This window comes from Candida albicans, chromosome 1 (genome assembly GCF_000182965.3).
Source record: "Candida albicans SC5314 chromosome 1, complete sequence".
Lineage (NCBI taxonomy): Eukaryota > Fungi > Ascomycota > Pichiomycetes > Serinales > Debaryomycetaceae > Candida > Candida albicans.
Genome location: NC_032089.1, coordinates 71,055 through 96,641, shown reverse-complemented (window position 1 = coordinate 96,641; position 25,587 = coordinate 71,055). Strand labels below are relative to the sequence as shown.

The following is a 25,587-nucleotide window of genomic DNA, read 5'->3' as shown; positions in this document are numbered from 1 at the left end:
AAGGATATCTCTACAAGTCCACATGGCATAAATCAAATCAAAACTTCTGAGGCCCTTACTATTTACAGAATTTTATTGTTCAATACAAAATACAAAGTCACCTATATATACCTCTTTTCTTTTTATTATTCACAGTGCACATTCTGTTTATTCGATGATTCTGGTAATCAAACCAGTACCAACAGTTTTACCACCTTCTCTCAAGTTGAAACGTTGGTTGACTTCTAATGGACAAGATTTGATCAATTCACCAACCATTTCAATGTTGTCACCTGGCATGATCATTTGAGAATGATCAACACCTTCTCCTTCTGGGAATGAAAATGTGGTAGTGACATCGTTAGTTCTGAAGAAGCATTGAGGCTTGTAACCTTCACCAAATGGAGTGGAACGACCACCTTCTTCGGAAGTCAAAATATACAAGGAAGCCAAGAACTTCTTGTGAGAAGTAGCAGTACCTGGTTTGGCCAAAACCATACCTCTCTTGATTTCATCTCTTTTAACACCTCTTAACAAAACACCACAGTTGTCACCAGCCATAGCAGAGTCTAATTCTTTTTTGAACATTTCAATACCGGTAACAGTAGTCTTGTAAGGTTTGTCAAAACCACCAACAATTTCGATTTCTTCACCCTTCTTCAAAACACCTCTTTCAACTCTACCAGTGACAACAGTTCCTCTACCGGAGATGGAGAACACGTCTTCAACTGGTAACAAAAATGGTTGTTCCAAGTCTCTTGATGGAGTTGGAATGTGTTCATCGACAGCATCTAACAATTTCAAGATAGCTTCCTTACCAATTTCTGGTTTCTTGTCTTCCAAAGCCATTAAAGCAGATCCCATAATAACTGGAGTGTTGTCACCATCAAAACCGTAGGTGGATAACAATTCTCTCATTTCCATTTCGACTAATTCCAACATTTCAGGGTCATCAATAGTATCGACTTTGTTGACAAACACAACCAAGTCTTGAACACCAACTTGTCTGGCCAATAACAAATGTTCTCTGGTTTGAGGCATTTGACCATCAGTGGCAGCAACAACAATGATAGCACCATCCATTTGAGCGGCACCAGTAATCATATTTTTGATATAATCAGCGTGTCCTGGACAATCAACGTGGGCATAGTGTCTGTTCTTGGTTTCGTATTCAACGTGGGCAGTGGAAATAGTGATACCTCTAGCTCTTTCTTCTGGAGCTCTATCAATAGAACCATAATCCAAGAAGTTGGCACCACCTTGTTCGGCTAAAACTTTGGTGATAGCAGCAGTCAATGTAGTTTTACCATGATCAACATGACCAATAGTACCAATGTTGACATGAGGTTTAGAACGGTCGAAGGCAGCGTAGGTTCTGATCAAGGCCGGACGGACCTTTGGGAAAGCTTTCCCAGTTAAGCGTAAAGTTTGAGTTAGTGTTTTTAACATATTCAGAAATTTCCACAATAAATGATGTAAGTAAATTCACTTGATTATGTGGATAAATCGTTTGTTTAGAGAATAGATAAAAAGTGTTCTAATGTACAAATGTTTTCGTCTGAAGAATTTGAAAAAAAAAAAATTTTTTTTGTAGAGTTGATTGGATGGAAGAATGAGGTTTCAACAAGGTCGTGTGTGCTGGTGGATTTTTGCCAGCATGATTGCACTGACTTATTGTTTCCACCCCTTACTCGTCTCTTACAATCATCACCTAGATTTATATATATTAATAAATATATTATATCATTTTGAGTGGGTAATAACTATAAAAGTTGTTCTCTTTCCGGATCCCTAACTTCTGAGTTATGATCTAATTCTTCATGTCTGTTTTCACTGACGATCCTTTCTATTGCCTCTCGCTCCAACTCTTCAGCAGATTCTTCACCAACATGTCGACCTTGAAAGTACACGTAATAAATACAAAGGGATAGTAACGTCCCCTGTAATAAAGCTGCAACCAAATACGATACCCATGAGCTCCAATGAGACCCCTTTGTAAAGAATAGCGTAGCAGTGAAAACAAACCCACCAGGGGTTTGTATACACATCATTCCAATTGACAATGTTCCTGGATGCTTAAGTCTAAAGGTGGTGTAAATCTGAGGTACATATTTAATCACAGTAAGCAAAGCCGACATTAAACCATTCACATTGGCAATAGTATATAAAACTGCAGAATTGGTAGAAAACCCAAGTGCAATCTCTAAGAGTGACACTGCTGCATGAGCAGCTACAAATCGTCCCACACGTTCAATCCTTTTGTATTCGTCTTTGTCCTGTTTGATTGAATCTTTCGTAACTGAGAGAACCAACACTAAAATCAAGATAGCACACGTGCATTGTATTCCGATTTGAAACAAATTCAACTGTGAGTTAATACAATTGAAAGTGTCTAAAGCCCCTATGGAACAGCATTGTCGTGCCTTAGAGCTCACCAAAATGATGTTGGTCAATGTAAATATTGATGAACACGAACCCAAAAGTAAAAAGTTTGTGGATAACCCTTCAGAAGTCAACTTGATAAATATTCTCCGATACTGAGGTAAATAACTTATAACAATACCAAATGATATTAATATCAGAAACACGAAATTGATTACTGAGGCACCATCGTAAACCGAACAATTATCCAACCCATCGTCCCTCTTGTTAAAATCAAACAGTTGGAAACTATTGGTTATTGGCTCTATCATATCTCGTATTAAATTAACACCAAAAGTATTCCAGTAGTGAGGTTGTATGAATCTTGTGCTTTGTATTTACCCCGTTGGAGCTTTACACAATCTCTTTTTTTTTGCCCCATGCTCCTTTGACTGAGGTGACCAAGTCGCGTAAGAATTAAATGGGATTTGCAAAAAACACAGTCTAACAATTTTTTTTTTTTGGCATTGACCTTAATTAACAACCACTACATTTACAAAAAGCTTGTTTATAGCAACATCCATCGCCTAGTACATTGATTGAAATAATGTCCCAACTATGGGCAGCAGCTGCAGCAAGGAAAAGGAAGAATGATTATACCTCAGGGTCATCCAGATGGGTGTCTAACGAACTTAATAATCAGTTTATGATTTCATTTCACCTGATACATCAATTCATTGAGGAAAACCAGATATACCATGAAAGTTTGGGAACATTAATGGACGGAATTTATCTGGGCACGTTTGATCCCGATATAATAAGAAAAGAACAAGTACCAGATCTTACTGAAGCAAAGAGTCCTATAAAAGAAACTCCGCTACGGCCTATTTCAGGTCACCTTCAATCATCTCAAGCACCATCATCACTGCTGGCAGTCAATACATCCAAAGCTACATTTGAAAACACTCAATCGCACTTTTCAAATTTGCACATCGAATATCAACCACAACCAACCCTCAAACCGTCACTGAAAGATTCTGATGTTGTCGTTTTTGACAAAGCTTCATCATATAATAACTCTCCAAATTCCGAGAGTAAAGATGGCCAAAACAGACAAAGTGATGGTCTAGATGACTCGTTTCAAGCTATCAGCAAGGCTATTAGAAAAAGCATTGCAGGGAGAGTAGGTGACACTATATTTAAGCAAGACTTGAGCGGGCTGGATTTGTTACCAAACAGGTCAAGTTCGAAGAGTCAATATTCTAAGCTGGATACTACTATGCAATCTTTAAAATCTGATGAAAAATCATTAGCTCCAAAAACACCCAAAAGTAGAAGTTCAATGTTTATTGCATTGCCCACAAGAGAACCAATAGTTATAAAGTCTGTGTCGAGAAGGAAACTGGGCGTTTCGAAAAGACGGACAATGGAAAACACTAAAAGTTTAAATTCTGACCAGAATTCAGTGACACTGAATACGAATATTAAGTCAGAACTAAATAACACCCCAGTATCCACCAAGGGAGAGAAACAAAAGTTTGAACAGATGTCGCCGGTGAAACTACCTGTAGATAAGAGAGTATTCCGAGAAAAAGTCCCTATGTTAAGCACAGGCGAAAAAGATGATAATGGAGAAAAGAAGGTTGATAAGCTAGTGGAGAGGACAATGAGAAAAGAGGAGGAACACGTGGAACATGTTTTTACACTACCAGAAGTTGAACATGAGAAGCCTATTGTGTCAGTCACTAGGAAAGTTGAAAATGAGGAATCAGTCGTACAATCTACAGACCCAAAAGATGTGACCAATGACACTGTGCTGCCTAGTGGTATTTGGAGTGCCATTGGTAAATATAGGTCATTATCACCAGTAAGAAAACCGTTATTCAATAGTAAAACAGATGACAGTCCCAGGTCAATACTGGCATCTACGTCGAGGTCGAGGTCACGATCTCGATCAAGATCCCCCTTGAGAAAAGAAGTTTTGGTACATCGAAAGAACTCCAGATCACCTAGGCATGAACTATTTCGTGGAAATAGCCCTACTTCTCCTTCAAAATTAACAGCAAATGGAGGTGAAAGTGACCTTATTAACAGATTGACAGCCCCAACAAGTTCCAGCGCTGCTAAATCAAAATCGCAAAATCGTAAAACAGACGGCAGAAAGCCTGAAAGAAACAAGTTCTTGACCACAACTTTAATTCCTACAACTGGTGGAAACAATAAAGCGAAAGAGGTATCTCCTATAAAGTTGAAATCCGAGCCGTACAGATTTCCAAAACTTGAAACGAGTAGCATACCTACCTTAAAAATGTCAATGATGGAGAAAAGGAGTGAGACCACTCTTTCAAAGACTAGGCAAAAATACATAATCAAGCCAACAAACACTTTTAAGCGGAAATCTGAGCTCGGGAAGGAAAAACATGAGCATAGTATAATACCGCAACACACACATTTAAGTGAAGATCAGAAACTTGAAACCAACCCACAAACGACGTTGGGTTCAACTACACAAGATAGAAAGAGTGAGCAAAGGATCAAAAGGATCAAAACTGCCAATGGTGTCGCGTTACCGGAAGCTGCTCGTGGATTGCTAAATAAGGATAATGCTAACAAAAAGAGTATTGCATCTGTTGCAATTACCCCAGCAAGAGATGAGATTCGAGTGGGGAACAATGTGCTTCCAGTTACTCCTACGAGGATATCACCAAGGAATCTACCGGAAATTGATTCAGACGAAGAAGGCGACTTTTCTAAAAAAAAGATTTTGCAACCTTGGGCAGATAGTCCGATTCTTCGTAGAAGCATAGCTGCCAGTAGAAGTATAGATCCAGCCACTGTGATCACCAATAATCCAAAAATTGATTTACATGAGACATTCCAAAGTGTGGTTTCTGCCAAAAGAGGCCAGGAATCGCCTGCTGCAACTCCAAACATGCGACAACAAGAAAAAGATATGAAGAGATACTTTCAACAACTGGGATACATTCAATAGTTGTATTGTTTAAAAAACGAAAAAAAAAAAAATTGTGCCTATTTACGAGCTGCCAAGGCGGTTTCTTTATTCCATTCAGATGTCCATTTGGCGACGTCTAATTTTGGAACGACATAAAGTCTTAAAGCGTTATCAAACAATGGTGCCTTAGGTTTTTCATTCATCAAAGCATTGTTAACTTCAATTTTCTTGCCCACTTTAATCAACCCACCAGATTCAGTTTCCATAAAGCATTCCAATTTTTTGACATTGAAATCCTTGTGTTTTGGATCATCAAACCATTCCCTAGGTCTATTTAATACCATCTCTAGCAATTCCAAAGGAGTAGTTAATTCGCTTATTTCTGCAATAAAGTCAAATTCATCGGTGGTGGGGTATAGTATCATAGCAGGGAATATTAATTGTGACTGATAATCTTTGGGGTCTTCCAATCGTATCTTGGCAGTCTTCAAGACTTCTGGAGGAGATGAGGACTTCACTATTTCAATGTGTCTTAATTTTATAGAATTCTCCAACACGATATTTTTCAACCGCTCTTGTTCCTCTTCTTGTGCCTTTTTAGCTTTTATTTGAGCTAAAGTTTCTTGCCTCTTTTGAACTTGCTGTAATAATTTCTGTAAATCTTTGTTTTCTGGTTCTATATTTAGACCGTATTCAAGCACTTTGATTGCTTCATCGTATTTTTCAATTGCAAAGAATGCCTTTCCTGAACGGAAACAAGCCTTAATATTCTTCTCATCAAGCATTAATACTTTCTTACAATCTTCAATGCACCGACGGTAATTTTTCAACTCCAAGTTACAAGCAGCACGATTCAAGTATAATGCTGAATTGATTGCGTCCACGTCACAGTTTACTTCAAGACCTTTCGTATAAAATATAATTGCATCTTTGTATTTTTTAAATTTGTAACAATTATTCCCCTGATTTTTGAAATTTGAGGCAATTTCGTCAGGATCACCTTCATATGCCAAACTTTTAAGTGCTTCCAAGTTTACATTTTCTCCGCCATCTCCATCAGTTTCATCTAACTTTGTCATAAAAAATGGCAATCTATTCAATTCCTCAATAACCTCGTCTGTGGTCTTGTTAGAGAATTCTGATAATTGGGGAGGTAATTCAGGTTCACCTGCTTTGGGAACATATCTTCTTCTATCCCATTCGGAAACGTATTCTTCTTCTTTTTCAGTGACTGGCTCTATTTTGGACATTGTTTAATGTTGGTGAAGGAGAGTTGGTTGAAAAAAAGAAAGGTAGAGAAAAAAAAAAAATCTTTTGGTGCAAGATGAGATCGCTTTAGGTTTCTTTGGTTTCTCTAAATTCGCATCCTTTTTTTTTTTGGTTGTCTTGGATTCTACTTTGGATTGTGTAAAGATACCCCTGACTAACACTCACAACCCATCAATCTAGAAATCTATATCTAATTGTATATTTACATAAGATAACTGTATGTTGTTACATAATGTACTGAGATTGACAATTTCCTTGCTTCCCTCATTTTAATAACCATCCAGTTCCCCCCTTTTTCTCCACCAATCGGATACACCATGTAATTTACCACCTTTAACCCTTTTGATCCCATTCATTGCTGTTAAGGATCCCGTTTCCAAAAATGTGTGGCCCAACTTTTTCATTGAACTGGCTATTCCAGTGTGTTCTTGGTCCCATACGGTGAGATTTTCACTCATGACGCTTTCAGGGATCAATTGATGGTGCAAACGAGGAAATGCTATTGTCGATAATAAATCGTATTTGCGGTAATATGTCCTGACAATCGCTTGTAATATGGCACTGGTAATTCTACTGCCTCCTGCGGCTCCAATAACAAAATCTGTTGAGTTAGTGGCGTCGTTTATGATTATTGTTGGTGCAGTAGAACTCAATGGTCGTTTCCCTGGGTGAATAAAATTGAAAATAGAAGGAGTTAAATTAAAGGCATTGCTAACATTTGGTAAAGCAAAGTCATCCATTTCATCATTCAAGATGATCCCAGTTTTACTGTCATAAATCATTGATCCGAATAACAAGTTCACAGTAGTAGTCATTGCCACTGAATTGTCATTTTCATCTACAACCGAAAAATGTGATGTTCCTTGTGGTTCTGCAATGTCATATTTAGGATCATAATGTTTCCAATGGAAAGTTTTTTCGTCAGAGTACTTTTTTTCGTCTAAAACGTCATCTATCCAAGTGGAGTTGGTGTACTTGTCTATTAAATCTTGTCTGTTGTCAATGTCTCCAAACCTGGTACGAATGGAACTGAGCCACTTGAAGCTCTCGACTAACTTATGGGTGAAAAGGGTATCATCATCCGATTCGTTGAAAACTCGATCAAAAAAATTCAAGCCTGCTAACAATCCTAATCCCGATGATATGCCATTGCTGGTATAGAAAGTATAATTATTGATGGTAGAAATTAGTGGCTTTTCCAAGTTTACCTCATAATTAGAAAAATCCTGTACAGTGGCAATTCCTCCCCATTTTTGTATAGTGGAAACTAAAGACTGAACTATTGGACCGTTGGGATCATAGAAAATACTGCTACTGCCATTATTGGCAATTAATTCTAATGTGTTTGCATAATTTGGTCTTGTTATCACATCTCCTTCCTGAAGCAATTCTCCATTAGGTTTGAATATAAAGTCCCATGAATCCTTCAATACGGGTACTCTCAGTAACACCAAATCGTACTCTTTGGCCAAAACAGTTTCAAATATTTTCAGACATTTGAATCCGTTTCTGTTTAATTTTATTACTGGTTCAAATAACTGCTTCCAACTCAAGTTCCCGGATCCATGCAACTTAAATAACTCATATAAACCTTTTAACTCTCCCGGAATTGCAATACTCAACCCTCCAATTTTAGACAACACGAGCAGGTTTCCGTACATTTCTTTATATGCCGATCCTGGGGCCATTTCACGAGCATCAATACTAATTGCATCACCATTATTTCTGCTTACTATAAATCCTCCACCACCTATCCCAGAGCTATGTGAATTTACCGACCCAATACATAAAGCAACAGTAACAGCGGCATCAGCAGCATTCCCACCTCGAAGCAATATTTCTTTGCCCATGGTAGAGCACAAGGGGACATCACTTGCGACCATTGCCTTGCTACCTACGTGTAAATGTTTAGGTGATGGATTTAATTCTGGTTGTCCTATTTTATCTGATAATGGGTCATCACTGATGTCAACATGTAAAGTCAAATATGGATCTGATCTGGATAAGTTTTCTGGGATCTGATCTATAAACGATAATGGGGGCAACACCAAACCGCTTGACCGGTAGATTGTTGATAAGGAATAGATAAGCAATGAGAACACACAAACGACAAAGAAAGTGCTTCTAGGTATTTTGCAATTGTAGTTTGTATTCTTTATTGGGGGTATTTCTGACTTCATTTTGGTTATAATAGCATTTATATGAGTATGGTATTACCAAATAGATCTAAGATATTGTGGCCGTTTTTTGGTTTTATTTTTTTTGTGGGTAAGATTAGATTTGATTTGTAATGAAACAGCAGCAACAAGAAGTTTAATAATGCCACACAAATTTCTTTTGTTTGGTTTTTTTTCTGTTGCTTATTGTTCTATGCACTTTTGACTTTATCGCAATTGTGCGAGGAAATGGTTGTTTTCTGGCCCTAAACTTTTGGGTGTCGCACGATACAACGGTACTGTGGATTCACTCAATAAACTGGTAGCAAGTAACAACGAACACACAAATTGAGTGACTTTTTGTAGGCAAAGGATGGTATTTATAAGCTGCATATATAGATTTTTTTTTACCGGGCGGTTCTCTATTAGAGCTCGAGAAGCAGTATAATCAGTTGTATGTGTTGTTGTTATATTCTTTGCCTCATTTCTTTACCGTATGTGGCAAGATCAAGCGAGAACTTCAAACGAAAAACTAAAATGTGAAAAAAAAAAACTTTAAAACACGAAACAGAAAAAAAGAAAGAGAGAGAAATATTCCGAAATGCAATGTCTAATAGCTCATCCCCTCTTCAAACCACTTTATAGCATTGTGAATTGTTTACTTTACGTAATAAAATGTCGCCAGATAATGAACCACAACCTCCAAATGAAGATGAGTTGCTCAACAATATTTTGCCCTCATACCATATGTTTCAATCTACAGTATCAAAGAATTTAACCCCAACAAATGAAAACTATTCTATCGACCCACCAACATACGAGATGACCCCCATCACTTCAGAGACCCCTTCGTTGTTGACTTTTAGTAGAATGCAAAGTCCCGTCGATGAACGACTAGAAACTGATAATTACTTTCCCCAGAGTGATAATGACTCGGTCACCTATAACCAAGAAAGTGAGGATATGTGGAAGAATAGTATTTTAGCTAATGCTGACAAATTACCAAATCTAACTCATAAGAAAAACTCAATGAGTGAGTGTTTACAGATTGACATTCAAGTAACAGAAAAAGTTTGTCAAAGTGGAATAAAACCTATATTTATGGATCCATCAAATCGAGAGTTTAAACAGGGTGATTATCTTCATGGTTATGTTACCATTCGCAACACGTCGGATCAGCCCATCCCCTTTGATATGGTGTATGTTGTTTTTGAAGGAACATTTACTACTCTAGATACACTGTCTGGAACAATTTCCACTGAAATGCCAGCGTTAAGATTTAAGTTTTTGACGATGTTGGACCTTTTTGCTTCATGGTCGTATGCTAACATTGATCGACTTATTACTGATAATGGAGACCCCCACGATTGGTGCAATGGAGAAACTGATCCATACGACAATACATTATTGTCTATCGATGTGAAAAGGTTGTTTCAGCCTAATGTAACGTACAAGCGATTTTTCACATTTAAAATTCCAGATAAATTATTAGATAGCACGTGCGATCAGTACAATTTGCCAACACATATAGAAATACCCCCAACACTAGGCATTGATAGAAACAGTTTCCCTCCTTCATTTTTATTAGCGAACCAACATTTAATAGTTAAAGACTTGTCGTTTCTGGATAGTTGTTTGGCTTATCGTATTGATGCCAGAGTAATTGGGAAAGCATCAGATTATAAATACAAAGTTGATAAGGATCAGTATGTGGTGTCCAAAGAAGCATCGTGTCCTATAAGAGTTGTACCTACGCCTAACTTGGAAATGGAATATAATTTTCAACAACTCAAACAAGAAGCGGAGCTTTATTACCGAGCTTTTGTGGACTCTGTAATGGTCAAGATAGAATATGGAAATGAGTTGTTGAACAACAAGCCTGGGTATAGTAATACCTCGAGACCTAACTTGAGTCCTATGATGAGCAACGATAGTGTTAAATTACGACAGTTGTACGATGTTGCTGACGATACGTTTAAAACTAATTTAAGAAGTGGGAAGAGTATGCGTGATGAGGATTATTATCAATGTCTTATTCCGTTTAAGAAGAAATCAATTACAGGATCAAGTAAATATCTTGGGATCATTTCCTTGTCAACGATTAAGGAACACTATAAGATACGTTATACCCCACCGACAAGATTTGGGAAAGCTCCTCCTCCAAATGATACTGAACTTCTAATACCACTCGAGTTAAATTATTTCACTGAATCTTCCACTCCGTTGAAAAATTTACCAGAAATTAAAGCGATAGATGTTGAAGTAGTTGCATTGTCAATAAGATCAAAGAAACACCCAATCCCAATAGAGTTTACCACTGATATGTTGTTTGCAGAGAAGGAAATTGATATCAAGAAATCACAGCCGGCCAATTTCAATCTGCTTGTTGTTGCTCGATTTTCAAATTACTTGAATGAATTTCACAAACTAATAAAAGGAGTGGGTAATGAGGCATTGAGATTAGAGACTAAATTATACCAAGACGTTAAATGCTTGGCATCGTTGAAGACAAAGTATATTAATTTGCCAATTTCAAATTTGGTGTTTGAGACAACTTCGCAAAATGGTATTGGAACCACAACAGAGGTCAAAAGTTTGCAATGGCAAGAAGAACAATCAGAAAAAGGCAAATTGTTTACCAAAAAGTTTGCAGTTAGAATGAACCTAAATAATTGCAGTCTGAAAAGTAATGATAACTCGTCTAAAGGGTTAGATAGAATTACATTGGTGCCTAGTTTTCAAACATGTTTTGCCAGTAGATTGTATTATATTAAAATGACTGTGAGATTGAATCATGGAGACAGTTTACTTGTGAATGTTCCTTTGAATATTCATAGATATTAGAACTTCTAGGAAGATGGGTTGTTTATAGTTTGGGTTATGTATATATATTAATGTTAGAAAGTTATGTTTTGTTTGGCAGCAGTTTTCAGTATTTCCGTGTTTTTTTTTGCGCTTTCCTTTTTCTTGTTGTTCTTTGTTTACTGAAAAATTTTAGATCCAGTCTCCTCTCTTCTTTGTTTCTATTATCTGTTCTAGATTTCAATCTTTGGTCTTGATCTTTTTTGGCGTATGATTTTTTTTTTGGTAAAACCAACACTACCTTTGCCTTACTTGTTCTCTTTTTTTCTTTCTTTTTCCGTTTAAAGTTGTGTGTGTGTGGTGACCAGGAGATTATCAATTTTCCACATGAGATTATTATTGAATTGACACCTATTCACATTTATAAATTTAAACTCTCTTCCAAATACTGTTTGCAACAAATACAAACTATAAAATTTAACTTTCTTCACAATTCTTTAGTATTTTCTTTTCCAATTGTTTATTTCTTTACTTCATTTCATTTTGTTATCTTATCTCATACCATGGATGAACGGAACAAATTCAAGTTAAAGTTGTCATCCCTTTCATTAAAAAATACACCTTCCAGACAAGCAAGTGTATCATCGCGTAACCAAGGGGATGATGAGGCCAATGAATTGATTAATATTTTACCTTCATATCAAATGTATCGATCCACTATAACGAAGAACTTGACTCCCAGTGTTGAAGATTTGCGAACAGCTCCACCTAGTTATGAAGTCACTCCTGATTTGTCGACCGTTCAACTACACGATTACTTTGCATCGGTGCCGACATCTCCTACATTGGATCCAATGCTATCTGAGCCTTTGGATGCTGAGTCTGCAGCAGTTCAACAAGATGGTGAGCAAGATGATGAAACTATTTTGGAAAACGCACATAAATTAAAGCGATTGACATCCACAAACAAAGAGATCTCCAAACTGTTGGAAGTGAAAATACGTCTCACCGAACATATTGGGAAAGTGGGAGAGCCGTATACTTTGGTTGATCCCTTGACTTTGGAATTAAAACAAGGAGATTATATTTACGGGTTTGTTTTGATAACTAATAAGACATCTAATGTTATCCCTTTTGATATGTTTTCAGTTCAGTTAGAAGGCTGTGCTATATTTGGTAAAACCAATAATAGTACATTGGTTGAACAACCCTCCCATATTGATAGGTTTCTCAACATGTTTGATTTCAACGCCCTGTGGAACGACGCATTTTTGGACCGTCTAGTGACAGAACATAATGACCCAACCCATATCGGGACTATTTATGATCCAATTGATGGCACATATTATCATCTAGACCATAGGAAGATTTTAGAACCAGGAATTACCTATAAAAAGTATTTTACGTTTAAAATACCGGAGAAATTATTAGATAGTGCATGTGAACACCTGTTAATTAAACATTTGCAAATACCTCCCACATTTGGAGTATGCAAAAATGAGGTCATTAGTTCATTAAGACATAAATGGAAAGATCAACAAAATGGGGCTCCTGAAGAAACGGCATCAAAGAAATACAAATATGCTTCTTTAACAAACGATTTTGCATTTAACGACACCTCAATAAGTTATTGTGTGAGTGCTCGAGTTATTGGACGTGCTTCAGGGTATCAGCACTTGTTTGGTTCACTTGGGGGTGTTCATGCAATTAATGACAAAAATGATGAATATGTTGTTGCTACTGAAGATTATAAATATTTACGAGTTATCCCTGTTACAAAGGCAATCGTCCAGCTAAACCGATCGATGATCCATCAAGAAGCACGTTTGTTGTATACTAATATGGTTGATAAAATTAAAGAGAAAATCGCTTTAGGAAGAGATATTATGATTGCGAACCAACAACAAAATCTGCTTCTGCCTGTATCAAGCGCTGGTTCGTTACGCCCCATTTCAAGTTCCAATTCATTTAACCAGCTTACTGCTACCCATTCGTTACCCACATCGCCTAGTTCATTTTCAGTACGAGCTGCGCTTCAAGAGGGTGCTGCCTCTACACATGCAAACTCTCCGCTTTTGACACCAACCTCAAGTTCAGCACAGCTAGCCAAAATGCAGCAATCGTACTACTCTAAAGTTAATCAGAGAGATATTCATGTTTCCAATGACCTGAAATCAGAAGTTTTCCATCCATATAAGAAGAAGAATCTATTTGGGAACTCAAAAATAATTGGTTTAATCGCCTTTGGTACACCCAAGAAGGAGTACTTTGTGAATTACGTTCCCTTGGAACTGCTTCTGTCGAAATCAAAGAAAGTGTCACCTTCAGTCTTGGATATTCCCTTTGACTTGACATTTATTTTTGGTGACGAGAAAACTGGATCTGTGTCGTCGCTACCTGAGTTTAAGTCATTATCTGTTGAATTGATTGCGTTGACCGTGAAATCAAAGAAATTGCCAATCCCTGTTGTTATACATCCAGAAATGATGTTCGATAACAAAACTAAAAATGGGGGGAGCAGCAACGACAATTTTGATATATTGACGATTAAAAAGTTTCAGAAATATGCTGTTGAATTACTGAAGTTGTTAAAGGAAGTGGGTCCGGAACCATTGGATGTTGATAGAGACTTGGTTTTAGATATCAAGTGTTTAGCGAACTTGACAACAAAATATGTACATATGAAAATCAAGGACGTGGTGATTAAGGCAAATGAACAATCGTACACTTCGATCACAGCTGTTCCTTGGCAGAAGGAGGTTTTAAAATCTACAGACAGCACTACTGGTAAAGAACAAAGTACAGTAAAGTACAGTAAAAACTTGAATTTATCGATAGATTTAGCTAATACGGTAATGAAGCCAACCAATCTGACAGATTTCTGTTTAGTCCCCGATTTTCAAACCTGTTTGATGGCTAGAATATATTACTTGAAGGTTGATTTGAAGTTTCATACTGGTGAAAAGATAACTTTACGTGTACCTATTGTCTTACAGAAAACCTAAAACAAAAGCAAATAACGATAGAATCAACTAAGCCATATGGTACTTTATATAATGCGAATAGATTTAATAGACATGTTTATTATTATCCCATTTTTATGGAAAAAATAACTCTCTCGTTGGACAATTGTAGAGGTATTCGTTTACGTCAGGTGTTGTCATATCAGAGTTTCAATAATAGAAAATTACTGTTTAAACACTGTCTATTCTATAAATCTCTATCTTAATAATTGGTCTTTGACTTCGAAATTTCCTCCCAAGTGTAATGTATTTCCGAAAGCTTGAATAACTCCCCTTTTGGTATTCTTCTCAACATCTATAACTGAAACCGAGGTGTTGAATGGGACCTTCAAATTATCTGGTGTCAACTTGTTGTTTAATTTGTACCCCAAATCTTTATGTAGATAATTAATAAATCTAGTAATTACACCCCCGTGGGTACAAATCAAAACATTATGGTAATTTTGCTCGATAATTTCATTCCATTCTTTTTCAACACGCTTGCATAATGCATCTTCCTTTTCCCCCAAATTACGGAATCCAGGACCATACTTTTCTAAGGCATCCTTCAAATACATCCCTTCAACTTTCCCCATGTCTCTTTCTCTCAAATTGGGTGTGTACTTTACTGTCTTTGTTTGTTGGTGGGATAAAATTGGTATCAACGTTTGCTGGCATCTGCTAAGATCTGAAGATACAAAATAATCAAACGGAATTTTGGAAAGGTATTTACCAACGATCTCTGCTTGTTCCTTACCGGTCTCATTGATATCTGTATCTAAATGTCCTTGTAAGATCTTTTGCACATTATGGTCTGTTTGACCATGTCTAACAATAAATACTCTGATGATTTCAGGGTCAGGATTTTCATTAATTTCAAAGGTCATTTGATATTAGAGGTGCTGGCGATGCTTTTGTAAGAAAAGAAAGAACAGAGGTTACTGATAACTTTTTTTTATGACTATTATTTTTATAATTTTTTAGTTCGATTTACGCTCCTAAAAAAATGTTTGTTGCACAATTCACGGCATCATGTTGTTGTTGTTGTTGTATATTTACAAAACTGCTACAAATCTTTGGCAATTTCTTTGAACTCATCAAGTACATCTTTCTTCATTTTATAACCATGTGTATCCGGATTTGGAAACTTCTTTGATTTGACATCTTTGGTATACTGTTTTACACCTTCAACACCCTGTTGGAAGAAATTGTTATACTGCTGAACAAACTTAGCCACGTGCCCATCTTTCATTCCCAACAAGTCAGATATAACCAAAACCTGGCCCGAAGTATAAGGTCCAGCACCTATTCCAATTGTGGGAATTGAAAGCTTATCTGTTATGTACTGAGACAATTTATTAGGAATACACTCTAACACAATTGCAAACACCCCAGCATTTTGTAAATTAAGGCATTCTTGAAAAATCCTGACGGAATCATCAACACTTCTTCCTTGAAGTTTATACCCTCCTAACGAATTATGTTTTTGGGGAGTCAATCCAACGTGACCCATGACTGGTATACCAACTGAAACTATTTTCTTGATGGTAGGGATAATCTCTTCGTTGCCTCCTTCGATCTTCACAGCTTGAATTTTACCTTTCTGTATTAGTTTTACTGCTGTCGTAGTAGCCTGTTCAATCGAACTTTCAAAACTTCCAAAAGGCATATCTGCAACCAACAAGGAATGGGAGTTACCTCTCTGAACTGATTTGACATGATATAAAAATTCGTCAAGTGTTAACTCATTGGTGTCGTCGTATCCTAAAGTTGTGTTGGCCAAAGAGTCACCTATAAGATTTATGTCAACTTTTGCTTGTTCTAATATCTGTGATGTAATAAAGTCATGGGATGTGACCATCGAGATAGACTCTCCCGTTTTGTATAACTCATGTATATCCGCAATGGTCTTTCTAGCTGCACTGGTGTATGAAGATCTGAAATAGGAAGAAGTTGAAAAGAGACGTGACAGCCCCACAAAAGCTCGTCTATACATAGTTCGTTGGCAAATKRAAWWACTTTTAGATCCGGAAAACGTTGTACTGATTTTCAACTTCAATCATCACGTACAAGTATTGGTGACCAAAAAAAAATGGTCGCAACAAAATTTTTCAGCCCTAACTTGTTGGGGAACGAGATTCCGAGGATGAACGAAATACAATGTTACAAACCGTCTTGATTGCATCAGTTGCAATAGTTACAAAAACTAAATTGAATCCCTACAACCAATATTTTGATCTTTTGGTATTAGTCATGTTGTTCTTAGATGATAAATTTTTGGAGGGGATATTTAATTTATATTGTTACCTAATATTGCATAAATGTCGATTTGCAGGACACAAGTCCGGACGATTGCACGGAATAACGTCCCGAAAATGGGAAGCAAGAAAAAAGTAGATTAGTATTTATATAAGCCCAAAATTACTGGATTAAAAAAAAAAATCGTAATAATGTTCAAACGATTCTTCTCTTATACACCAAGAACTTTCAAGATGGCAACATTCAACAATTCCTTTTTGATGAACCACACGTGTCTTCGTATCAAAGACCCAAAGGTTTCAATTCCGTTTTATACTGAAAAATTCGGTATGAAATTGATTGCCACCTTTCCATTCGCTGATTTTACATTGTATATGTTGAACTACGAAACTGAAGCTAACAAGCATCTCAATTGGTCTGCCAGAGAAGGTGTGTTAGAATTATGTCACAATCATGGTGTTGAAAACGATTCAAATTATAAATTGAACAACGGTAACGGTGAGAAAGATCGTGGATTTGGTCATATCTGTATGTCAGTTGATAACATTGAAGCATTTCAAGATCAATTGTTGAAGAGTGAAGTAAAGTTCCAAAAGAAGTTGAGTGATGGGAGACAAAAGAACATTGCTTTTGCTTTGGACCCAGATGGATATTGGATTGAATTGATTGAGAACGGAATCAACAAGGTTGCAAATAAAACCGAGGTTTCCTCCTACAAATTGAACCATACTATGATCAGAGTAAAGGATCCTAAAAAGTCATTGGAGTTTTACCGCGATGTTTTAGGATTTAAATTGTTGTCTACTAGTGAACATGAGGGAGCTAAATTTACCTTATACTTTTTAGGTTACGACCACGATCCAAACTTTAAACAAGATACATTGGTTCGTAACGAACAAGCCAAGAGAGAAGGTGTTATTGAATTGACTCACAACTGGGGAACTGAATCCGATCCAGAATTCAAAGGCTACCATAACGGTAACAGTACTGAAAATGGTGCTTTGCAAGGTTTTGGACACACATGTGTTAGTTGTGAAGATCCTGCTAAATTTTGTCAAGAATTGGAAGAGAAGTTTGGTGACAAATTAGATTGGTCTTTGAAATGGGATCAAGGAAAGATCAAGAAGATTGCCTTCATTAGAGACCCAGATGGTTATTCCATTGAAATTTTAGGACATGATTTATTTGCTGACTCATTTAAAGAGCAAGCTAATTTGTAAATACGTGTGTAGTCTGATGTACACCAACAATAGTAGTTTTGCTTCTTATCAAAAATAAAAACAATTTGTCATTGCCCACGATTCTCCAAATAAGGAGAAGCGCGTTAACAAAAGAAAAAAAAAGAACTGTGGAAGATTACTAATGTGACTTGGATTTATCTATTAGTGTGCGTGGTAGTGAAAACATATAAATAGCAATTGTTATTTCTTCGGTTTTAACAACTGTTATAATTTGCCTTCCGCCCCTTTTTTTTCTTTTCTTTCTTTCTTTTGATGTTCCGTACATTATTAACCAAAAGACTATTCAATACATCAACAATGGTTTCATCTCAAGTTAAGAACAAGGTCGAACAATTGATCAAAACCAAACCAGTTTTCATTGCCTCCAAATCCTATTGTCCATACTGTAAGGCTACCAAAAGCACAATTGAAGCTATAACAAAGGATGCTTACATTCTTGAATTAGACGAAGTTGACGACGGTGCTGAAATCCAAGAAGCATTATTGGAAATCACTGGTCAAAGAACCGTTCCAAATGTCTTTATTGGTGGTCAACATATTGGTGGCAATTCCGATGTGCAAGCTTTGAAGTCTAGTGACAAATTAGATGACAAAATCAAAGCTGCTTTATAAGTTTGATACAATCTGTAGCTAGATTTTACTGGACTATTTGTAGTTAGATAAATATAAAATTATTTAAACTGTTAATTTATTGATCTTGTTGTAGTCTGCGTCAGAGAAAACTGAAAATTTTTTTTTTGGTTTAAATCGCTTTTTATTTATTAGCATTTCCCTAATACAACATTTAAACAATGTCGAACGTTGGACTACAAGTCAGACAAGCGGTCCCTTCTATTGACCCTATAGTTGCTGAATATGCTGTTGGGTATATTCAGCATGTTTCTAATTCCACAGAAGACAGTGTTTTGGCACAACAAGTGGACATTCCCCAAGAAATGGAATTCATTAACGACTTGTTAGTTCAAGCAGGTGGTTCTTTAGAGAAGGTCGAAGCATTAACTCAGGGTTTAAAGAAACAGTTATCAGATAAATTGAATGAAAATATGGAAAAGTTAGCACTTACTGGTGACACGTCCAAGCGATTGTTGGATATAAATGTTTTACAAAACAATACCAAAAGAGATATCAATTCATCGTTGGCTTTATTGAACAGTGGAAATGATATTGCCCACACTGGTAGACAGATGGAAAGTAGAGTTGATAAGAAGAAATTGGAAAAACAAGAGAGAAAGATTGCGAAGAAAGTTGCTAAACGAAACAACAAATTTGTCAAATATGAAGCTTCCAAGTTATTAAACGAGAAGAAAGAAGAGGACTACGATTCATTTTTCTTGGAAATCAACCCCATGGAATTTGGTTCTAGTGCTGGTAAGTCTAAGGATATCAAGATTGATACTTTTGATCTTTATGTCGGTGATGGTCAAAGAATCTTGAGCGAGGCGTCATTGACATTGGCTTATGGTCGAAGATACGGTTTGGTTGGTCAGAATGGTATTGGTAAATCTACATTATTACGTGCCTTGTCGAGGAGAGAGTTAAACATTCCTAAACATATTTCAATTTTACACGTCGAGCAAGAAATTAGAGGTGACGATACACCAGCTTTACAAAGTGTGTTGGATGCAGATGTTTGGAGAAAGAGTTTGTTACAAGAAGAGCAAAAAATTAACGAGAGAATTGCTGAAATTGAGAAATTAAGAAGCGAATTCGATGAAGAATCGCTTGAAGTTAAAAAACTAGATAACGAAAGAGACGATTTGGAATCGCATTTACAAGAAGTTAGCGACAAACTTTATGAAATGGAATCAGATAAAGCAGAAAGTAGAGCAGCAGGAATCTTGTATGGTTTGGGTTTCACAAAGGAAACTCAACATACACCAACGAAACAGTTTTCAGGGGGGTGGAGAATGAGATTATCACTAGCCAGGGCATTGTTTTGTCAACCAGATTTATTGTTATTGGATGAACCGTCGAATATGTTGGATGTTCCTTCCATTACCTTTTTAGCAAAGTATTTGCAAACATACAAGTCAACAGTGTTGGTTGTGTCGCATGATCGTGCATTCCTTAATGAAGTTGCTACAGATATAATCCATCAACACTCGGAAAGATTAGACTACTATCGTGGGTCCAACTTTGACTCTTTCTATGCAACTCGTGAGGAAAGAATCAAGAACCAACGTCGTGAATACGAAAGTCAGTTGGCCTACAGAAAACATTTACAAGAGTTTATTGATAAATTCAGATATAATGCTGCTAGAGCTCAAGAAGCACAGTCTCGTATCAAGAAGTTGGAAAAATTGCCAGTGTTGGAGCCACCAGAAGATGAGAAAACTGTCACTTTTAAATTTGCTGAACCCGATAGCATATCTGCGCCAATCTTGCAATTGCAAGATGTCAGTTTTGGTTACGATACAAACAAAATGTTATTCAAGGATGTAAACTTGGACGTTCAAATGGACTCAAGAATAGCCTTCTGTGGTGGTAATGGTACTGGTAAAACTACATTGTTGAAACTTGTCATGGACCAACTCTCACCAACAAGTGGATATGTCAATAAAAACGGTAGATTAAGAATTGGTTATTTCGCACAACATCACGTTGATGCTATGGATCTTACGCTCTCGGCCGTTTCTTGGATGTCACAAGCTTTCCCTGGTAAAACAGATGAAGAATATAGACGTCATCTAGGGTCTTTTGGTATTACGGGGTCATTGGGGTTGCAAAAGATGCAATTATTATCAGGGGGTCAAAAGTCGAGAGTGGCTTTTGCGGCTTTGTGTTTAAACCAGCCACATATATTAGTTTTGGATGAACCGTCCAATCACTTGGATACCCAAGGTTTGGATGCCTTGGCAGATGCTTTAAAAAACTTCAAGGGAGGTGTTTTGATGGTTTCACATGATGTTTCTATCATTGATAGAGTATGTAATGAGATCTGGGTTGCTGAAAACAACACGATTTTCAAATTCCCTGGAGATATTTATGCTTATAAAAAACACATTCTTGAGTCTGCTGATATTGCTGGTGTGGTTAAACAACATTGATTGTGTTTTGTGGTGTGAGAAAAGGAAAATTGTGTCTTGAGGTGCAACATGATAGAATTAGTAGTGCTATTTTTTTTGGTGTAGTTTTTTCTCTATAAAATAACATCTCCCAAGAAATCTTAGATATACACTTTTTTTTTTTTATAAACACAATATAAATACCAAACCTTAGAAACACTTACCAAAAGCCAATGCTTCAACCGTTATCAATTAAGTCTAAACTAGGTTTGGGCTTGCTTTTATCATATACTTCATATGAGGTTTATATGCAAGTGAGGACTCAATACATTATCAAAGCAAGAAAAGAAGAGTACAAGAATTTAGAAAATGGAACTGATATTGATATATCTAAATTTAGATCGACTTCTGTTGGAGGAATGTTTGTCAACCCATTTGAGGAATATCGTCCCCAGACAGCATTTGAGTTTATTTTAGTGAGGATTATGCAACTTTTTGAAAGTGTTTATGGTAATACGATCGAGCTTCATAAAAAACTCCCACAGCCACATGATGGTGCCGTTGAAGTGGAAGATATTTTAAAAGTATTCAAGCCTGATTTAGAGAGATTTAGAAAGAATTCAGAAGTTTTAAAAAAGTGCATAGAAAGCAATAATTTCCTGCAATTAAAAGTAAAGCCAAGTTGGTTTAATTCGATTCCCTTGCATCAACAATTACTTTTCACTTGGTTGGGTCAATCTTGCACCTTGTTTCAAATTCTGGGAGTTAATTTTTTAACTGATCCTATAATTAGTGAACACTTGATCACTCCATCTATAGGACCCAAAAGATTGACTCGTTCCCCAATGGATTTGGACCAGATTAAATTTGCAACTAATGACAGCTTGAATTTTGTTTTGGTATCACACGATCACCCTGACCATTTAGAATTGGATTTAGCTGGGAAAATCAAAAATACAACAACTTGGATTGTACCCCTTGGCTTGAAGTCGAAATTGGCTCGTAAAGGTATATATAAAGTTATTGAGATGGACTGGTGGGATACAATAGACATTACTAATTATATCAGTGATAATTTGTCTGACAAGTATGAAATCGAGTGTGTTCCTTCTATGCATTGGTCCGGTAGATATGTGATTGATTCTAACCAATCTTTGTGGTGCTCGTATGTGATTAAACGTAACGGAGAATCACTAGTGTATCATGCGGGAGATACTGGTTATCTGAAAGAACTATTTGATGTTATAGGTAAACGATGCGGTCCAATAAAGTTGGCATTGTTACCAATAGGTCAATATTGTCCTAGCTGGCACCAAAAGCCTCGCCACATTTCACCAGAAGAGGCCTTGCGTATTTGCTCGCAAGTGCAGGCATCATTTATGAAAGGTGTTCACTGGGGGACATTCAAGTTGAGTGGAGAACCAATTTTAGAACCAAAGAATTTATTGACTGAGCTAGCCCAAAAGATTGGAAAGGCGGAAACTTATAGAGTTCCAGAATTTGGTTTGACATATCTTTTTGATTTACAAAACAATACTGAGACAGAGATTCATGTTTAGATAAATCATAGATTATAGATTTTTTTTTAGGTATTTGTGTTTGTCATTTCAGGTTTTGATTTGTTTACTACGATTATTATAAATATTCTTTTAATTTTTATTATCATTATTATTATATACACGGGATATGACAGTAGGGCTAAACATCAATTACATTATTCATCTCTGTAGATTGCTCTTAATTTGGCTCTTTGCATGGCAACCATAGATTTTTCATAATTTTGAAATCCCGATTCTGATCTAATCACTGATCCAATGGACATAAATAATCCAAAGGTTCCAACTGACCCCATTATATATTGACCCAAGGTTCTCATTACTCCATTTGGTCCAGCACCATTTTGTAAAATAGAGAACCCACCAAATAAAACACCCACACAGACTCCAACAGTGGAGCCCATGATAGCACCCATTTTAAATTTATCCCAATTAGATGGTTGGTGACCAGCGTATTGATATTGTTGAACTGGAGGCATGGCTAAATGACGAATTCACGGCTGATTTTCAACTGAACAGATGTTATTGACCTGAAAGCTAGAGACAGAGACAGAAACAGAGAAAAAAAATGACTTTATAACACAACTAATTTTTTTTTCCGATCTACCAATAAGCAAATTGTAATTTAGCACGACTAGTTGGATTTTTTTTTTCTTAACATCAAGAAGTTTCAATCTTTTCTTTTGTTTCTCTCACACCTTTGAAAAACCTCACAAGATAAAGGTATATTGATTAATACCCTTTTTGTTGCTAAAAATAATACTACTACTTCATCATGGGTGCAAATGGGTCCAAACCAGAAACAAAAGTGTTTACTCCAGATACTCCAATCGACTTTAGTGCCACATTCTTATCACAATTGGAATCTTCTCCTGAAGTATGTCCCCAAAAAAAATATTTGACTTTGAAGATTGTCGAAACCAGATAGATAAACAACAAACAATTATACTAACATTTTCCTATGTAGTCGGATTTCTCCCGAGCTCAATATACCGAGAAATACATTCAAGATAGAGTAGCTGCAGAATTGGCCAAATTGGAAAAGCAAACAATAAGCAGTTTCAAAGAAGCCACTGATAATGCCATATTGAAAGATGATCCTGAAGATCAGAAACTTTCAGTTGCGGCAACAAGTGACAAGATTGCTAAATTGACAAATACTTTAAAAGAAAACGCATTATTGGGGAAAGTTGTTATTCCTCCAAATGTAGAAGAATCGAGAAACGCCGTAATCAGTTGTTTAAAGGAAAACCAAGGTAAGAGTTTAAACTGTTGGGAAGAAGTAGAAACATTTAAAAGATTGGTCAAAGATTTATAAATAGAGCTGCTCTCAGCAGTGTTGTTTTAATACTTGCTTGTTGTTTTGCCCTCTTGCTTTTTGATTCATTTTCACGACACAATGATCTATATATTTATATACAAAATTTTCGTACATATTCCAAGAGTCATATAAAACAAAATTGTTGTACCACTAATTCTAAAGCCCTAAGCCTTTGTAAATCAATAATAAAGCTGAGTCGCTTTCACCACCGCCAGCTAAAGTTTCGATCTTTTCTTTGTTTACGGAGCTCACCTTATCATCGTTAAATAACCACCATCTCTCGCCATCCAAGTCTGTTGGATCCTTGACGTATGCTTTATAATGACCACCATCGGCAGATGATCCAGCATGAGTAATGACTGCGTTTAATTCATACACACTAGAAGGGTTTTCTGTGGTGGTGTTAAAATCAACGTTGGGCAAAGCGCTATTCAAGTCGTCTTTAAACTTACTCTTGATTGATGTTATTTTCATCTCATCCTCCTCTTGTTGTTCCAATGGTGTTAAACTGGTGTCATTTTTGGTCTTTTTGAAATCTCTTATCATATCCAAATTATCTTTTTCAACTTTTCTAATTGTATCTCTATTGGAAACTTTATCTGCCTTTATTGATACATCCAACATTTCTGCTAAATCTAATTCAAATGGGAATTGAACCTTTCTCAAAATCTTGGATTTCTTATTGATGTCTCGTTTCCAGAAAAATCTAATAAAATGTACTGTCAAGTATTTTGGTAATCTAGTTATGGTCTTGGTTGTTTCATACTCAGTATCAGCATTCAAAGTTGAATTATGTTTTTCAATCGTTTCTTTTAATCCAGCCAACAATCCATCTCTCAAAAAATTGGTCTTGACGCCGATATGACAATTCAATTTATATGCTTCTTCAAACCCTTCTGTGACATCTTCTGGAATAGCCAAGCATTGAGTCTTGGTGTTAAATGTAATTTTGAACACATCATCTATTTTCAATTCGCTTCTCAAAGAGCTCAAAATTTGGGAAAATGCTTCTTCGGCGTCTTGTTGTTTATAAATACCATTTTGTTGTTCAGCAAATTGAGGATAAGATCTTCTGAAAAGAGAAAGAAATGTAGAAGGAGTTATAACTTCTTGTTTTTTCGACATTTGCTGGAACATACTTTTCAATGACAACACAAAGGCACTATTGGCTTGATTGGCTCCACCAAAAGTGTAATCTTTCAACCTGTTATTCACATCATCAATATGGAATATTGTTTGTAAACTTGAGTTCAAGTAACAAGTGTTCCCTAAATTGGTCAACCCACTAGGTTCATTACTAACTTTAACCAATTGATTTTTATTCAAATCTTCGAGAAAAACTTGTTTTTCAACTGGCTTTGAAGGCAAATTCTTGTCTGGAGTGCCTAAAACCATAACTGGACTTTTCAAATTCAAAGTAGATACAATCACCTCATCGGTCAATTTGCCTCCCTTTATCAAAATTTTTTGTCTTTCTGGTGGGATCAATGTCAATTGTTGAATTTTAGACTTTAAGGTCTGACCATTGTCTTCTTCTTGAAGTTCAATGTCATATGTTTTGCCTGCGTTTTTGATAGTGACTTCAAAAAAAGCGGTTAGTATCCAGTTTGGAAACTCTATGTTTTTGTATTAAATTGTTTCTATCATTTATACATACTTGTGTACGCCATTGTTGTCTTTTGT

The 25,587-nt window shown here is 36.3% G+C and overlaps 16 protein-coding genes across 16 annotated transcripts; 8 read left to right on the top strand and 8 right to left on the bottom strand. All coding sequences in view use genetic code 12, as the record gives it.

The window, feature by feature from the left end:
- Positions 1-147: 147 nt before the first annotated feature.
- TUF1 (translation elongation factor Tu) lies at positions 148-1,428 on the bottom strand (the record flags this gene model as incomplete). The annotated part of the gene is made up of 1 exon (XM_713916.1): positions 148-1,428. The coding sequence occupies one exon, from the start codon at positions 1,426-1,428 to the stop codon at positions 148-150; it is 1,281 nt and encodes a 426-aa protein (XP_719009.1).
- Positions 1,429-1,742: 314 nt separating this feature from the next.
- On the bottom strand, positions 1,743-2,672 carry CAALFM_C100580WA (uncharacterized protein; the record flags this gene model as incomplete). Its single annotated transcript, XM_713917.1, has 1 exon — positions 1,743-2,672. The coding sequence occupies one exon, from the start codon at positions 2,670-2,672 to the stop codon at positions 1,743-1,745; it is 930 nt and encodes a 309-aa protein (XP_719010.1).
- Positions 2,673-2,947: 275 nt separating this feature from the next.
- CAALFM_C100570CA (uncharacterized protein) lies at positions 2,948-5,332 on the top strand (the record flags this gene model as incomplete). Its single annotated transcript, XM_713918.2, has 1 exon — positions 2,948-5,332. One exon carries the CDS (start codon positions 2,948-2,950, stop codon positions 5,330-5,332), a length of 2,385 nt encoding a protein of 794 aa, XP_719011.2.
- A 38-nt stretch (positions 5,333-5,370) lies between these two features.
- CNS1 (HSP70/90 family co-chaperone) lies at positions 5,371-6,543 on the bottom strand (the record flags this gene model as incomplete). Its single annotated transcript, XM_713921.1, has 1 exon — positions 5,371-6,543. The coding sequence occupies one exon, from the start codon at positions 6,541-6,543 to the stop codon at positions 5,371-5,373; it is 1,173 nt and encodes a 390-aa protein (XP_719014.1).
- A 288-nt stretch (positions 6,544-6,831) lies between these two features.
- CIS2 (gamma-glutamyltransferase) lies at positions 6,832-8,742 on the bottom strand (the record flags this gene model as incomplete). The annotated part of the gene is made up of 1 exon (XM_713922.2): positions 6,832-8,742. One exon carries the CDS (start codon positions 8,740-8,742, stop codon positions 6,832-6,834), a length of 1,911 nt encoding a protein of 636 aa, XP_719015.2.
- Positions 8,743-9,393: 651 nt separating this feature from the next.
- CAALFM_C100540CA (uncharacterized protein) lies at positions 9,394-11,562 on the top strand (the record flags this gene model as incomplete). The annotated part of the gene is made up of 1 exon (XM_713923.2): positions 9,394-11,562. One exon carries the CDS (start codon positions 9,394-9,396, stop codon positions 11,560-11,562), a length of 2,169 nt encoding a protein of 722 aa, XP_719016.2.
- Positions 11,563-12,083: 521 nt separating this feature from the next.
- Positions 12,084-14,525, top strand: CAALFM_C100530CA (uncharacterized protein; the record flags this gene model as incomplete). Its single annotated transcript, XM_713924.1, has 1 exon — positions 12,084-14,525. One exon carries the CDS (start codon positions 12,084-12,086, stop codon positions 14,523-14,525), a length of 2,442 nt encoding a protein of 813 aa, XP_719017.1.
- A 215-nt stretch (positions 14,526-14,740) lies between these two features.
- CAALFM_C100520WA (phosphoglycerate mutase) lies at positions 14,741-15,409 on the bottom strand (the record flags this gene model as incomplete). The annotated part of the gene is made up of 1 exon (XM_713925.1): positions 14,741-15,409. The coding sequence occupies one exon, from the start codon at positions 15,407-15,409 to the stop codon at positions 14,741-14,743; it is 669 nt and encodes a 222-aa protein (XP_719018.1).
- Positions 15,410-15,588: 179 nt separating this feature from the next.
- Positions 15,589-16,518, bottom strand: CAALFM_C100510WA (3-methyl-2-oxobutanoate hydroxymethyltransferase; the record flags this gene model as incomplete). The annotated part of the gene is made up of 1 exon (XM_713926.2): positions 15,589-16,518. The coding sequence occupies one exon, from the start codon at positions 16,516-16,518 to the stop codon at positions 15,589-15,591; it is 930 nt and encodes a 309-aa protein (XP_719019.1).
- A 454-nt stretch (positions 16,519-16,972) lies between these two features.
- On the top strand, positions 16,973-18,001 carry GLO1 (lactoylglutathione lyase; the record flags this gene model as incomplete). Its single annotated transcript, XM_713927.2, has 1 exon — positions 16,973-18,001. The coding sequence occupies one exon, from the start codon at positions 16,973-16,975 to the stop codon at positions 17,999-18,001; it is 1,029 nt and encodes a 342-aa protein (XP_719020.1).
- Positions 18,002-18,274: 273 nt separating this feature from the next.
- On the top strand, positions 18,275-18,634 carry TTR1 (dithiol glutaredoxin; the record flags this gene model as incomplete). The annotated part of the gene is made up of 1 exon (XM_713928.2): positions 18,275-18,634. One exon carries the CDS (start codon positions 18,275-18,277, stop codon positions 18,632-18,634), a length of 360 nt encoding a protein of 119 aa, XP_719021.1.
- A 179-nt stretch (positions 18,635-18,813) lies between these two features.
- GCN20 (putative AAA family ATPase) lies at positions 18,814-21,069 on the top strand (the record flags this gene model as incomplete). Its single annotated transcript, XM_713929.2, has 1 exon — positions 18,814-21,069. The coding sequence occupies one exon, from the start codon at positions 18,814-18,816 to the stop codon at positions 21,067-21,069; it is 2,256 nt and encodes a 751-aa protein (XP_719022.1).
- Positions 21,070-21,260: 191 nt separating this feature from the next.
- CAALFM_C100470CA (N-acetylphosphatidylethanolamine-hydrolyzing phospholipase D) lies at positions 21,261-22,586 on the top strand (the record flags this gene model as incomplete). The annotated part of the gene is made up of 1 exon (XM_713930.1): positions 21,261-22,586. One exon carries the CDS (start codon positions 21,261-21,263, stop codon positions 22,584-22,586), a length of 1,326 nt encoding a protein of 441 aa, XP_719023.1.
- A 155-nt stretch (positions 22,587-22,741) lies between these two features.
- CAALFM_C100460WA (uncharacterized protein) lies at positions 22,742-23,062 on the bottom strand (the record flags this gene model as incomplete). The annotated part of the gene is made up of 1 exon (XM_713931.1): positions 22,742-23,062. One exon carries the CDS (start codon positions 23,060-23,062, stop codon positions 22,742-22,744), a length of 321 nt encoding a protein of 106 aa, XP_719024.1.
- Positions 23,063-23,358: 296 nt separating this feature from the next.
- CAALFM_C100450CA (uncharacterized protein) lies at positions 23,359-23,901 on the top strand (the record flags this gene model as incomplete). Its single annotated transcript, XM_019475057.1, has 2 exons — positions 23,359-23,460; positions 23,551-23,901. 2 exons carry the CDS (start codon positions 23,359-23,361, stop codon positions 23,899-23,901), a joined length of 453 nt encoding a protein of 150 aa, XP_019330602.1.
- Positions 23,902-24,060: 159 nt separating this feature from the next.
- On the bottom strand, positions 24,061-25,574 carry UBP6 (ubiquitin-specific protease; the record flags this gene model as incomplete). Its single annotated transcript, XM_019475056.1, has 2 exons — positions 24,061-25,484; positions 25,562-25,574. 2 exons carry the CDS (start codon positions 25,572-25,574, stop codon positions 24,061-24,063), a joined length of 1,437 nt encoding a protein of 478 aa, XP_019330601.1.
- Between the last annotated feature and the right edge of the window lie 13 nt (positions 25,575-25,587).